Source organism: Diaphorina citri, unplaced genomic scaffold (assembly GCF_000475195.1).
Source record: "Diaphorina citri unplaced genomic scaffold, Diaci psyllid genome assembly version 1.1 scaffold137, whole genome shotgun sequence".
NCBI lineage: Eukaryota > Metazoa > Arthropoda > Insecta > Hemiptera > Psyllidae > Diaphorina > Diaphorina citri.
The window spans coordinates 182885-197363 of record NW_007377574.1 but is presented as its reverse complement, the minus strand read 5'-3'; the positions used below and the strand labels follow the sequence as shown (position 1 = coordinate 197363).

The following is a 14479-nucleotide window of genomic DNA, read 5'->3' as shown; positions in this document are numbered from 1 at the left end:
CTTGGAAATTTTAAGTCGAGAAGATCCCCCACTTTTGAATTACAGAGCGTTTCTGTTGTGCTCAACGGAATTTCAAATAATTTTCAATGTGCCTTCTACACTTCTTCTTCGCGTGCCTATCCTTTCCGAATGTTGGCGATCATGATGGCTATTCTGACTTTGTTGGTTGCTATCCTAAACACTCCTGCTGAGCTCTTGTTGAACCATGTTCTCAGATTGGCCAACCAGGAAATTCTTCTTCTTCCTGGGTTCTTTTTCCGTTTATTTTCCCTTGTAGGATGCGTTGCAGTAGTGCATATCTTTGGTGGTTTCTAATTATGTGACCTAAGTATTGAAGCTTGCGACATTTATTTTGATGATGTTTACGAGTTCTGGGTCTTTCTTCATTCTACACGTCAGTCGACTTAATTCGTGCTATGAGGTGTGTCCACACATCGATGTCGCCTGAACCGTCCACACTGCCTCGATAACATAGATTCACCTCGTCGATCGACATCGATAAATAAGGATGGTCCCCTACATTGGGACACACGTTTGGGACCAACTCAGAGGTGCCATAAAATCCATAATCCACGCATCATATGAGGTGTGTCACATCGATGTCGCCTGAACCGTCCACACTGCCTCGATAACATAGATTCACCTCGTCCATTGACATCGATAAATAAGGATGGTCCCCTACATTGGGACACACGTTTGGGACCAACTCAGAGGTGCCATAAAATCCATAATCCACGCATCCTATGAGGTGTGTCCACACATCGATGTCGCCTGAACCGTTTACACTGCCTCGATAACATAGATTCACCTCGTCCATCGACATCGATGAATAAGGATGGTCCCCTACATTGGGACACGCGTTTGGGACCAACTCAGAGGTGCCATAAAATCCATAATCCACGCATCACTAGACCTCGCATGCACCAGGATCACACACTCCCCTCTCCTCCTGATATCATCCGCACTGTCCCGTACCTCCGCCACCCTCCTGTTCAAATCAGTCACCCATCGTACCACCTCCGAGCGACTCACGTTCACCTGGTTGCATATCCGATCTAGCAGGAGCTCCTCAGACGGCAGGAACATCACCAGTGGCACCGCCCCAATCAGCAAGTCGTACTGGTTGGAGAACACCGTCATGCCCAGGGCGGCGAGGTGTCTCACCACCCGTGTGTCTGGGTCGTACAGGAAGTCCGTATCGGCACAGCGGTACCCGAAGCGCTCCTGCACGAACGACTTGCCGTTCCCTGGAGCCCCGTAGATCCCGAGGCCGGGCGCGGAGATGCAATCCCGCCCGTCACGCGTGAGCTGCAGGATGACTACTTGATCTCGCGGCGTATTGAAGGCCGGTGCCGCGACAGGAGGTAGTGTCCTCAGGAACTCCGCGATGGGGCGGTGCGTAGCGTCAATTCTACGCAGGTCAGGACGCGGGGAGAGGTCGTACAACGGGGAGTGGACCCGCAAGGAAGTTCCGTACAAGTGGGCGGCACACAGACTCGTCTGACCGTATACAGTGTGTCCGTTCGGTTGAGTTGCGGGATCACCATTCGATTTATTTGTGGAAGCACCGTCCGATTTAGTTGCGGAATCACCATCCCATTTATTTACGGAGGCACCATCTTGTGAAGCTTTTCGTACGTTCAAACCCGAATCCTCATCCACAGACGGAACGAGGAGGAAATCTTCCAGGTCTACTTCGTGAACACCCGGTTCGTATCGGGAAATAATTCCAGGTCGGAACCCTGGAGAGTCCCTGTCGGTGATGGTCGCTATCATGGGGAGGTTTCGAGTGACGATATTCATCAGGATTGAGGTGATATTCCTGGAATTGCTGATTCTGTGGGACTTGAGGGAGATTCTACTCATGAAGTCATAAAATTTAGCTCATTCTCTTCTTCTTGAGGTGCCTATCCGGTTCGGATGTTGACTATTATGACTTTGCTGTACAACTTTGATTTCATGTCTCCCGTCAAGGTTTATTTGTGCTTTGGTGGAGAAATCACGGTTACGGGTGAAATAATCTAATTAGGTCTACTTCTTCACTTCTGTGTCTCTTCTTATCAGACTGCTCTCTAGTTCTCTACTCCGTTTCTAATGTTATCAACCGGCTCGATCATTTTATGTTCTGGCTCAGTGCGAAGGACTGAAACAACACAATATTATTGATAGTGAGCTGTAGCAGAATAAACTTGTTTAGTGAACTCATCAGTAAAACTAATATAGGTAATAGACGACTTCTTTTGATCATTGGGGACATGATAGGTCTGAGTTGAAATTAAACACCCTTTTAAATCTTTTTTACACTTTGTTCGTGTTGTAGCATGACCATCCAGTAGTCCATAATGAGACCAAGTTGTTTTAGAATGAGCTGTAGAACTCACAAGAAAGGGCCAATGGCAGATTCTAAAAAATCCTGTAGGTCTCTTATTTTTTTGATGTGCTGAATTTCCTTCAAGTGTTAAACCTGTTGAACACGTTTGCCAAATTTCACCAAAATCGGATAAAGTGCGAGAGTTATAGCGTAACAAAATGGCAACCTGTAAAGCTGTTGAAAATTTCAAACTCACTTCTCTTCTCTCGTTCAACAAAAACAATCATAACATGTTTACAACATCTGATACAACCCACCTGCTTCATTTTACATCAAACGATATTCAGTTTTACATAATAAGAAATACATGAGAACATATTTCTTCCCATATTCGAAGCAATGGGACTCATACTAATAAATTTGTAACTTTTGGGACTCTTCAGTGCTATTTACCTATGTTATGATATAATTGCATTTTGTAGTTGTAATTATTGTAATTTTTGGTGCAATTACTGGAAGTTTTGAAACAACAATTTGGCCAAAGTTCTGATTTACGAATTTAATTGAAGTCTCTGGAACACGTTTATTATTGATAGTTCCATAACTTTTAGCTTGCCACCAATTATTTTACTGACATACCTATTTATTTTAATTGAATGTTCCCCAAAATGGAAAAATGGGTCACAAATCTTAGTCCAAATGGACAATAAGATCCATATTGACTATTTATTATTTACTAAAAAACTATCTGAAAAGATTCAATTGGATTTTAGAAAATTATAGTCGAATTAAAGCCAACCAACAACAACTCTGAAGAGGGTCGACAAAGATATTATAAATCAATACACGAGAAAGATATAAGTATCAATTGAAAGCAAATAAAGCAGAAACGAGAGAGGAAGAGAAAGAAAGAGAGAGAGAGAGAGAGAGAGAGAGAGAGAGAGAGAGAGAGAGCGATCCTTACTGACATTTGAATTTTATTGTTATTACAGGGCCAATAGAAAGCATAAAGACCGTAGTGAAAGAAAAGTCAGAGATGGAATCACAATAGAAACGACTCGACTTCTATTCTCTACCTTCTATATAGCAGGAAATTGAAACAGTTTCAACTGCAACAGGAAAAACAAAAAATATTATTGAAGCAATCACGAGAAATGGAAGCACAAATGAAATGAAAGTCTGAACAGCGCCAGCGATGGAAAGAAATTGAAAAATAATGACACTGTGGAAAATGTACCTTTTGTCGTAACTTTTGTGACAGTTATGACTCAATAAACAAAACTCACATAACTGGAAAAATAGATGTGCTTTCCGAACCTAACATACTGAACAATATCATTTCATATCTAACAAACCTGATGAAAGACCTACTCATAGCCTAAAAGAACTAGAAAAACACAAGAACTTTAAATTAAACAAAAATAAAAAACTTTAGTGCTCTATAATTTTTCATTTCGGAACAATAAACCTCCCTGCAGGACAATAAAATCTTCAAAAAGTTCAACTGGAAAAATAGATGTGCTTTCCGAACCTAACATACTGAACAATATCATTTTATATCCAACAAACCTGATGAAAGACCTACTCATAGCCTAAAAGAACTACAAAAACACAAGAACTTCAAATAAAACAAAAATAAAAAACTTTAGTGCTCTATAATTTTCCATTTTGGAACAATAAACCTCCCTGCAGGACAATAAAATCTTCAAAAAGTTTAACTGGAAAAATAGATGTGCTTTCCGAACCTAACATACTGAACAATATCATTTCATATCCAACAAACCTGATGAAAGACCTACTCATAGCCTAAAAGAACTACAAAAACACAAGAACTTCAAATAAAACAAAAATAAAAAACTTTAGTGCTCTATAATTTTCCATTTTGGAACAATAAACCTCCCTGCAGGACAATAAAATCTTCAAAAAGTTGAACAGTTAATAGTTTGAACTTTGAAAGAAAAGGTCAGAATTTAGAAAATATCTAACTATTAAACTTCTAAACATATCGTTCATAAATAGCTAGAAAGCACGTGCGATTAAAATCTCGGAACGCTATCAAACCCTTTACTTTAGTCAATAAAGAAAATCTCTCTTTCCAGTATCCTTTTGGAATTCCTTCAAATTAAAGTACCTATCCTATTAAAAATTCCTCTTCTTCAAAGGTACAAAAAAATTCATCCGAAAAATTCACCGAAAACAGACCCCCCAAAACATCTGTAGTAGATTCCCCGAAATAAATCTTCTGAGGAGGTCTTCAAATATTTCTCTTGTGCGGTTTCACCCTTTTGGAATTCCTTCAAATTAAAGGTACAAGAAGTTCATCAGAAAAATCCACCCAAAACAGACCCCCAAAACATCTGTAGTAGATTCCCCGAAATAAATTTTCTGAGGAGGTCTTCAAATATTTCTCTTGTGCGGTTTCACTTCTGCTGCCATCATGTATCACGGAATTTTCAAGAAGGTTTTATCTCGCGGTTTGTTCATGTTACTGTTTGGCGGATTTGGCCTCATCGGAATCCCCTGTTCTCTCATTTCTTGGATTGGTGTTTGGATGTTGGCGGCCCACCATTGAGGTGATTGAGGGGAAAGCTCGCAGGTGTCCCTTTTTCAATAGCCAACCAGGTGATGGAGGGTCAATTTTACCAGGACTATTAGATTTGAACTGGGACGTTAGAAATCGAATGCATGCCCTTTGGAGTGTGAACTGCTCCAATAGAAATCCATAATTCCACGATTTCTACGGGTAGATTCGAAGTACTTTTTTGTGTTTTCAATAGGCCACCAGGTGATGGAGGGTCAATTTTACCAGGACTATTAGATTTGAACTGGGACGTTAGAATTCGAAGGCATGCCCTTTGGAGTGTGAACTGCTCCAATAGAAATCCATAATTCCACGATTTCTACGGGTAGATTCGAAGTACTTTTTTGTGTTTTGGACGTAACAAATGAATACATAAGCCAGCCTAGTTATCTTGAAGGGTAGAGCATCTGCCTTGTAAGCGTTGGGTTGCGGGTTTGATTCCCACCCGGGGTGAACTTTATCCTAAACAGATAGGGTTTACTCACAGAACAGCTTGTTTTCTCCTATCCTGTTATCCTTCTCACTTTGAATTCGGGACGATAAGACTTTGAATTCGGGAAAAATTCGGGACGATAAGACTTTCTCACTTTGAATTCGGGACGATAAGACCTTCGTTGCTACTGTTACCTACAAAGAGACATGTTGCGAAAAAGTACACAAAAACGTGAATAAGTAAAAAAACAAATAAATACATGAATAAGTAAATAAAGAAAACCCGTCTATGTCTCTAAATCCGATTATGTCTCTATTCGTTCACAAAGAAGGAGAGAAAGTGAATAGGGAAACCAAAATAGAAAAAACGTAACAAATGAATACATAAGTCAGCTTAGTTATCTTGAAGGGTAGAGCATCTGTCTTGTAAGCGTTGGGCTGCGGGTTTGATTCCCACCCGGGGCGAACTTTATCCTAAACAGATAGGGTTTACTCACAGAACAGCTTGTTTTCTCCTATCCTGTTATCCTGCTCACTTTGAATTCGGGACGATAAGACTATGAATTCGAGAAAAATTCGGGACGATAAGACTTTCTCACTTTGAATTCGGGACGATAAGACCTTCGTTGCTCTGTTATACCTACAAAGAGACATGTTGCGAAAAAGTACACAAAAACGTGAATAAGTAGGTAAATAAACAAATAAATACATAAATAAGTAAATAAATAAAACCCGTCTATGTCTCTAAATCCGATTATGTCTCTATTCGTTCACAAAGAAGGAGAGAAAGTGAATAGGGAAACCAAAATAGAAAATTTTAGTCAATAAAGAAAATCTCTCTTTCCAGTATCCTTGGAATTCCTTCAAATTAAAGTACCTATCCTATTAAAAATTCCTCTTCTTCAAAGGTACAAGTTCATCAGAAAAATCCACCCAAAACAGACCCCCCAAAACATCTGTAGTAGATTCCCCGAAATAAATCTTCTGAGGAGGTCTTCAAATATTTCTCTTGTGCGGTTTCACTTCTGCTGCCGTCATGTATCACGGAATTTTCAAGAAGGTTTTATCTCGCGGTTTGTTCATGTTACTGTTTGGCGGATTTGGCCTCATCGGAATCCCCTGTTCTCTCATTTCTTGGATTGGTGTTTGGATGTTGGCGGCCCACCATTGAGGTGATTGAGCGGAAAGCTCGCAGGTGTCCCTTTTTTAATAGCCCACCAGGTGATGGAGGGTCAATTTTACCAGGACTATTAGATTTGAACTGGGACGTTAGAATTTGAATGCTTGCCCTTTGGAGTGTGAACTGCTCCAATAGAAATCCATAATTCCACGATTTCTACGGGTAGATTCGAAGTACTTTTTTTGTATTTTCGAGATTCATTTTTTGATCACGTCTAAATAAAATATATCAGTATTGTAATGAGTTTACAGACCCGCTTTTTTTTTCTTTCTATTACCTATAGGTATTTTAAAATGAAGTTTGTTTATTCCTCTCTCTCTTTTTAAATGTTCTCCATATTTTTTATGTGCTCCATACCTACATATTCTGTTGCTAACTGATGTCAGCTAGCTACATCGTAGGTACATACATATTTCGTATCTTTACAGTTAGCTACGTATTTCGCACGGTATTTCGTCGTGTAAACTGTAAACAAAGGTAAATGGGAGGGAAACTGTGCACTCAGGATTTTGTCGGGAGCAAAAATCCTAGATAAACACAAGCAAAGTGAAGCAGAGGTTCGAGATAAGCTAAGCTTCCCCTTTCCTTATACACTCACGTGCAAAAGTTTCGAGAATTTTTTCTTTCCTCTCTTTGGAACTTTTTTTTCAATGGGTACTCGTACCTATATTAGCAATATTTTCCTAGTAAATACAGCCAACTAGATTGTGGAAGACGATAATTATCGTGAAGACAACAACATTTTGTTACCAGGAAAAAAAAAAAAAAAACATCCAGAAAGGGATATCAGACTAAGGGAATGAAACCTGTCCCGATTTTTATCCTTTGAAGTGTAGTATCTACACTTGATAGCTTCTGTTCTTCCCCTTTTTATCATTCACTCTTTCCCCTTCCTTCCTTTATCTCTCCCTCTTTCCTCTTCCTCTATCTCTTTTTCCTTCTTCTTTCTCCTTTATTTTTATCTCATTTCACTTCTTCCAACTAAGCTAACTAGGCTGGCTTAGTCGAAGTCAAATACATACACTTGTGTACCTACATACCTACCTTGTGTACATTTTTTTTTTTTTTTATTCTACCTAAATAGGTAACTACATATAATAGTTAATAGATAGATATATCTGCCCTCTCTACCGATGAACCTAACTACTAATGGTATTTACTCTTCTCCTCCCCTTCTCTCTCTCTCTCTCTCTCTCGCCTCCGAACGACTCACGTTCACCTGGTTGCATATCCGATCTAGCAGGAGCTCCTCAGGGGGCAGGAACATCACCAGTGGCACTGCCCCAATCAGCAAGTCGTACTGGTTGGAGAACACCGTCATGCCCAGGGCGGCGAGGTGTCTCACCACCCGCGTGTCTGGGTCGTACAGGAAGTCCGTATCGGCACAGCGGTACGCGAAGCGCTCCTGCACGAACGACTTGCCGTTCCCTGGAGCCCCGTAGATCCCGAGGCCGGGCGCGGAGATACAATCCCGCCCGTCACGCGTGAGCTGCAGGATGACTACTTGATCTCGCGGCGTATTGAAGGCCGGTGCCGCGACAGGAGGTAGTGTCCTCAGGAACTCCGCGATGGGGCGGTGCGTAGCGTCAATTCTACGCAGGTCAGGACGCGGGGAGAGGTCGTACAACGGGGAGTGGACCCGCAAGGAAGTTCCGTTGCGGCGTATTGATGGCCGGTGCCGCGACAGGAGGTAGTGTCCTCAGGAACTCCGCAATGGGGCGGTGCGTAGCGTCAATTCTACGCAGGTCAGGACGCGGGGAGAGGTCGTACAACGGGGAGTGGACCCGCAAGGAAGTTCCGTACAAGTGGGCGGCACACAGACTCGTCTGACCGTATACAGTGTGTCCGTTCGGTTGAGTTGCGGGATCACCATTCGATTTATTTGTGGAAGCACCGTCCGATTTAGTTGCAGAAGCACTGTCCGATTTAGTTGCGGAATCACCATCCCATTTATTTACGGAAGCACCATCTTGTGAAGCTTTTCGTACGTTCAGACCCGAATCCTCATCCACAGACGGAACGAGGAGGAAATCTTCCAGGTCTACTTCGTGAACACCCGGTTCGTATCGGGAAATAATTCCAGGTCGGAACCCTGGAGAGTCCCTGTCGGTGATGGTCGCTATCATGGGGAGGTTTCGAATGACGATATCCTATCAGCAAGTCGTACTGGTTGGAGAACACCGTCATGCCCAGGGCGGCGAGGTGTCTCACCATCCGCGTGTCTGGGTCGTACAGGAAGTCCGTATCGGCACAGCGGTACGCGAAGCGCTCCTGCACGAACGACTTGCCGTTCCCTGGAGCCCCTCTCCTCTTCTTACTTCGTTATCACACTTCCTTTTCTCATCTCTCACCTTCATTTCTCTCTTCCCCTCCTTTATCTGTTTTCTTTTGGCAGTTGGCTCTTCCTCTGGATTTACCGTTTTCCTTACTTCTTCTCCTCCTCCTCCTCCTCCTCCTCTTCTTCTTCTTCTACTATATTTCTCCTCTATCTCTTACCGTATCCTTCTCTTTCATTTTCATTCTCTTCTCCCCACTCTTTCTGATCTGTCTTCTTCTCATCCCCTTTTTAGGATGTGAATTCTGATCTTTTCCTTTCCGGATAACAGGAATAGCAAATAAATAAGTATTAGGATATTCTGGCATAGAGGAGCTCCCCAGGGATGCAGCTTACTACCATTCTTCTAACCTAATATATGAAATTATGTACAGGTGGGTATATGTTATCGTATTTTACACTTCAGATGCTATCTGTGTTCAGGGTGGGTCAGTTGTTAGTTTCTCAGGAAAATGGTCAATGAGGCTCGCACCCAGGCCGTAACGTTATCAGTTATCAGAAAAATATGAAGTTTTCTACTATTTAAGGAATTTTTCAGCTCGAACGACCTTAGTAGCGCCCTCTTTTAGATAACTAGGGCTCTTCTAGATAACTAAAGGGAAAGTCACATAAAGCGACCTAACCAGGTCGCACTGACATAGGGCGTTTATTATAGCCGATTGCCCTATTTATACTAATACCAATAGCAGCGCCCTCGCAAGAATTAGGGAATTTGCCGATTTCAATGGCAAAAATACCAATGAGACTTATTTTCTGTGTGGATAGTGTCCACCATCTCTTTTCAATACGAGGATCCAACCGGTCCCAAACCCACAGCTTTCCCTATTTGGAATAATTTATTAGAGAGTTTTTGCAAGTAAAATTAGCGTTAACTGAACTTTTCAATGTTATTTGACGAAAACTCGTTTCTGCACATATGCAGAATTCAATTGAAGTTCAAGAGTTCAATTGACGGGACGCTAATTTTGGTTGCAAAACTCTCTAGTATACTACATACCTACCTAATAATGATGATTGTGAGCATACCCAGCATAACCCCAAGTCAGACTTGTAAGCACATTGCAAAAACCAGAACCATGCTGATTTTCCATCTGTTTCATTATGGACAACCCCAGTTTCATTCCAACTCCCCAGAGCCCAACTTGGAATAATATTTTATCCACCGCCCCCCAGGGGGAACGCCGAGCTCATTTTTTGGGAGCAAATACAGTCGAAAAATTTATACTTTATGGGAGTGCGAAGGATAAAATTTAAAATTCCCCAAATGAAAGTTTTTCCCCGGAAAATTTTGAAGTGAGAAGGAAAACGTGTATATTTTTGCCTTCAATTTTGTGGGTTTTTATTGGGAAAGTTAGTTTATGTTGCTTTCCATATCTGGGGATGTTTATCAAATCTTCAGATCCAGGTCAAACTAGCAGGGGCGGTCCTCGCTTTCTCGGTAGGATGAGGGCTGGTCTAAACTTTCAAACGCCCCAACACCATTTTTGGTTGGATAATTGTTGGTCTTACGATATCGGGGGTTTAGTACTCTAGACCAGCCCTGGTTTTATTTAGCAACATAATTATACCCTATTTCATATGGAACTTCACAAAAGTTACTGAGACCTCCATCAAGATACAGCTAGATACTTTAAAATGACAAGAACAAATTTGTCATTCTATGATTCTATTCTCAGGGTAAGAATAACATAGAGGGAGCGTTTGGGACCAAAACGAAAGACACTTTTCAAATCGAAGGTTATATATCAGCTGATTTGTTACCAGTTCCCCTTTCCTTATACACTCACGTGCAAAAGTTTCGAGAATTTTTTCTTTCCTCTCTTTGGAACTTTCTTTCAATATGTACTCGTATATCAGGAATATTTTTCCTAGAAAATACAGCCAACTAGATTATGGAAGACGATAATTATCTTGAAAACAACAACATTTTGTTACCAGGAGAAAAAAAAAAAACAACCCAGAAAGGGATATCAGAGTAAGGGAATGAAACCTGTCCCGAATTTTATCCTTTTAAGTGTACTATCTACACTTGAGAACTTCTGTTCTTCCCCTTTTTATCATTCACTCCTTCCCCTTCCTTCCTTCCTTCCTTTATCTCTCCCTCTTTCCTCTTCCTCTATCTCTTTTTCCTTCTTCTTCTTTCTCCTTTATTTTTATCTCATTTCACTTCTTCCATCACCTTTTGTCTTCATTCGCCTCTTCTCTCTTATCTTCCTCTTTTGACTCCTCTACGTATTCTACAGGATCTTGGCTTTCTCTTTTACTCCACTTATCTTGTCCTCCTTCTCTCTTTTTTTTCCTCTCTTTTCATGTTTCCCTTCCTTCCTATTCTTTCTCCTCTATTTAGATCTAAGATTTTTCTCTTTTTATCTCTTCACCTCCTTATCTATTTCCCACTTCTTTATTCTCCTATCTGTTTTGCTTTAGGATTCTCGTTTCTTCCTCGTCCCTTCTGTCCGTAGGATCTCAGATTTAATTTTCCTCGTATCTTATACCTCTCCTTTTCTCATCTCTCTCACCTTAGTCTCTTCCTTCCCCTCCTTTATCTGTTTTCTGTTGGCAGTTGGCTCTTCCTTTGGATTTACCGTTTTCCTTACTTCTCCTCCTCCTCCTCCTCCTCCTCCTCCTCCTCCTCCTCCTCCTTTTCTTCTACTATATTTCTCCTCTGTCTCTTACCCTATCCTCCTCTTTCATTCTCTTCTCTCCACTCTTTCTGATCTGTCTTCTTCTCATCCCCTTTTTAGGATGTGAATTCTGATCTTTTCCTTTCCGGATAACAGGGATAGCAAATAAGTATTCGGATATTCTGGCATGCAGGGGTTCCCCAGGGATCCAGCTTACTACCATTCTTCTAACCTAATATATGAAATTATGTACAGGTGGGTATATGTTATCGTATTTTACAGTTCAGATGCTATCTCTGTGTTCAGGGTGGGTCAGTCGTTAGTTTCTCCAGAGTCTAGGAAAGTGGTCTGTAAAGGTAGAAACACACTATCAAGTGACGTGACGTGATAGTAGTGTGGCTGTGCTGAACAAAATTACCTACAATATCATAGGAAAACTTTATACTACATCTTTTTGACTCCCCATGACTTCACGTGACGTGATGATAGTGTGTTTCTACCTTGAGTTTCATGTTGGTACAAAAAATTTGTTTCTACCTCAAGGCTCTCACAGGACGTAACGTTATCAGGAAATGTGAAATTTTCTAATTTTCAATTAATCTTTCAGGGCGAATAACCTTGGCAAATAGAGCCTGCCCCGAGGGGGAAAAGAGGAAATTTGCAAATTCAATGGCCAAAATACCAATAGGACCGACTTGTCTGGAGATTGGGCAACATATCTTCTAAATTCGAGGATCCAAACGGTCAAAAATCAATGGCTTTCCTTTTTTTTTTTTTTTTTTTTTATCATAATTAAGAAGAAGAAGAAGAAGAAGAAGAAGAAGAAGAAGAAGAAGAGGGGGATTGGTAGGAAGAGAAAAAAGAGGAATGAAAAGGAGGAGGAAAAGAAGAGGAGAAAAGGAAGAGTGAAATAATAAACTTCTACAAATAGAGGCAAGGCGTCTGGTATTAATTATGCTTCCAGTCGAGCCACGGAGATGAAGTTGAGTGGATGAGCTGAGAATGGAGGTGGAGGAGGTAGAAGTAAAGAAAGTGGAAGAGATAGGAAGAGACGGAAGAGAAAGGAGAAGTGAAATGAGTGGAGGAGGAGGAAGAAGAGGAGTCCAAAGGAAAGAAGAAGGAAGTAGAAGACATGGGAGGAAAGAAAGTGGAGGTGGAGGAGGTTATATAGTGGAAGAGATAGGAGGAATATGCGGAAGAGAAAGGAGAAGTGAATGGATTAAGGGAAGGAGAAGAAGGGGAACAGGAGAAGAGGAGAGAAGAAAGAGTAGAGGAAGGAAGTAGAAAACTCTGAAGGAGGGATAGGAGGAAATCAAGGAGAAAGAGTGTAAAGAAGGGAATAAGATGGAGAGGAAGAAGGAAGTGATAAAGTGAAGGTGGACTATGGAGGAGAAAGAAGAGGAAGGAAAACAGGCATCACATTTCAGAACCAGAACATCAGGGATAAAAATAGGTTTCATCCTTTTGATCCTTCTGTCAAAGTAAAGAAGGTTTCTTGGTTCTTCACGTTTCTTCTTCTTCTTCTTCTTCTTCTTCTTCTTCTTCTTCTTCTTCTTCTTCTTCTTCTTCTTCTTCTTCTTCTGTTAAAGGTTTCTTTCTTTCCTTCAACATCTTTTTCTTCCAACTCCTTTATCCATTGGAAAAGAACGACGAAGGTTGGAGTTTGAAAGGTTGATGGTTGACAGAGCTCAGGAGAGTTTTCGTCAGTGCTCTTTTTTTAACAAGTCACAAGTGACACAAGAAATCACAGAGGAGAAAGGAGTGTGACACGAGAGAGACAAGAAGGAAAAGAAGAAGATGAAGAAGAAAAAGAAGAGGAAGGAGTAAAAAGAAGGGACAATAGAATAAATAATTTTCTTTCAGTTTTTTCAACTTGTTCAAACTGTAATAATGCTCTGATTTTATGATTGATGATGTTCTTTGATAAGTCGCATTATGCTTGCTCACATTTTGTTGCTTTTAAAATATAAGGAAGCATTTTCAAGAATTTCTTGCAAAAAAAGGAGGAGGTGGAGAAGGAGGAGAAGAAGAAAGGGAAGACGAAAAAGAATAAGAAGGAGAAGAAGCAGAACAGAAAAAGGAGGAAGAGGAGGAGGAGAATAAGAAGAAAAAAAAAGAGAAGACAAAGAAAAAAAAATCCAAGAAGAAATGGTTGGTTATCTGGGTAGAATAATCCACGGATAGGTATGCACAGAAGTACCGATATTGAAGAAGATGCTTTCCATTTGACCATCATTCGTTTGCTCGGCGAAATTATTTATTTAGCAAAGCAAAGCTTGCAAAATAAACAAACGTTTTTGTTTGTTTATTTTTACTTTGGTTTACTAAAAAAAAAAAAAAAAAAAAAAAAAAACAAAAAAAAAAAAGGAGAATCAGAGGAAAAAACAGAGTGAGAAAAAGAAAAAAAGAGAGAGAGAGAGAGAGAGAGAGAGAGAGAGAGAGAGAGAGAGAGAGAGAGACAGAAAATTAAGTAGTTACCCTTCCCTCTTTCTTCAGTATAAAATGACAGGTTGATTGACTTCTTGTCATTTTTCTTCCGCCATCTTGAAAGATAAATTGTCCAAATTATTAGAAGATATTAAAATGATCATCATAATTACCAATAATTAATAACAAAATTATTATTATTTTAAGAATATTTTAATTAATAAGCATAATTATTATTGCTGCATGGTATTTACCTAGTGGTGAAGAAGAAGAAGGAGAAGAAGAAGATGATGAAGAAGAAAAAGAAGAGAGAGGAAAGAAACTTGTTTTTTTTTTCTACCCCTCCTTCTCCTCTTCCTTCTTACTTTCGCTCTCTCTCTCTCTTTCTCTCTCTCTCCCTTTCTCTCTCTGTCTCTCTCTCTTTCTCTCTCTCTCTCTCTCTCTCTCTTTCTTTCATTAGCATACATTACAAATTAATTACATTGTTTTAACCCTCTATGAACTTAATGACTTTTATTTTCCCCTTCCTTCTTGAAAGAGAAAGAGAGAGAGAGATAGAGAGGGAGAGAGAGAGAGAGAGAGAGAGAGA

The 14479-nt window shown here is 40.4% G+C and overlaps 1 protein-coding gene across 2 annotated transcripts; it reads right to left on the bottom strand.

Annotated features, from left to right (window-relative positions):
• Window positions 1-619: 619 nt before the first annotated feature.
• On the bottom strand, window positions 620-3105 carry LOC108254642. 2 transcript variants are annotated; one of them, XM_017449880.2, is made up of 3 exons: window positions 2629-3105; window positions 869-2143; window positions 620-703 (listed from the first exon to the last, which is right to left on the bottom strand). In XM_017449880.2, the coding sequence occupies exons 2-3, from the start codon at window positions 1864-1866 to the stop codon at window positions 679-681; spliced, it is 1023 nt and encodes a 340-aa protein (XP_017305369.1). In that variant the 5' UTR covers window positions 1867-2143; window positions 2629-3105; the 3' UTR covers window positions 620-678. The 2 variants fall into 2 exon arrangements, with proteins under 2 accessions (XP_017305369.1, XP_026676118.1); XM_026820317.1 differs by lacking the exon at window positions 620-703 and having other exon boundaries at window positions 758-2143; window positions 2568-3105.
• Between the last annotated feature and the right edge of the window lie 11374 nt (window positions 3106-14479).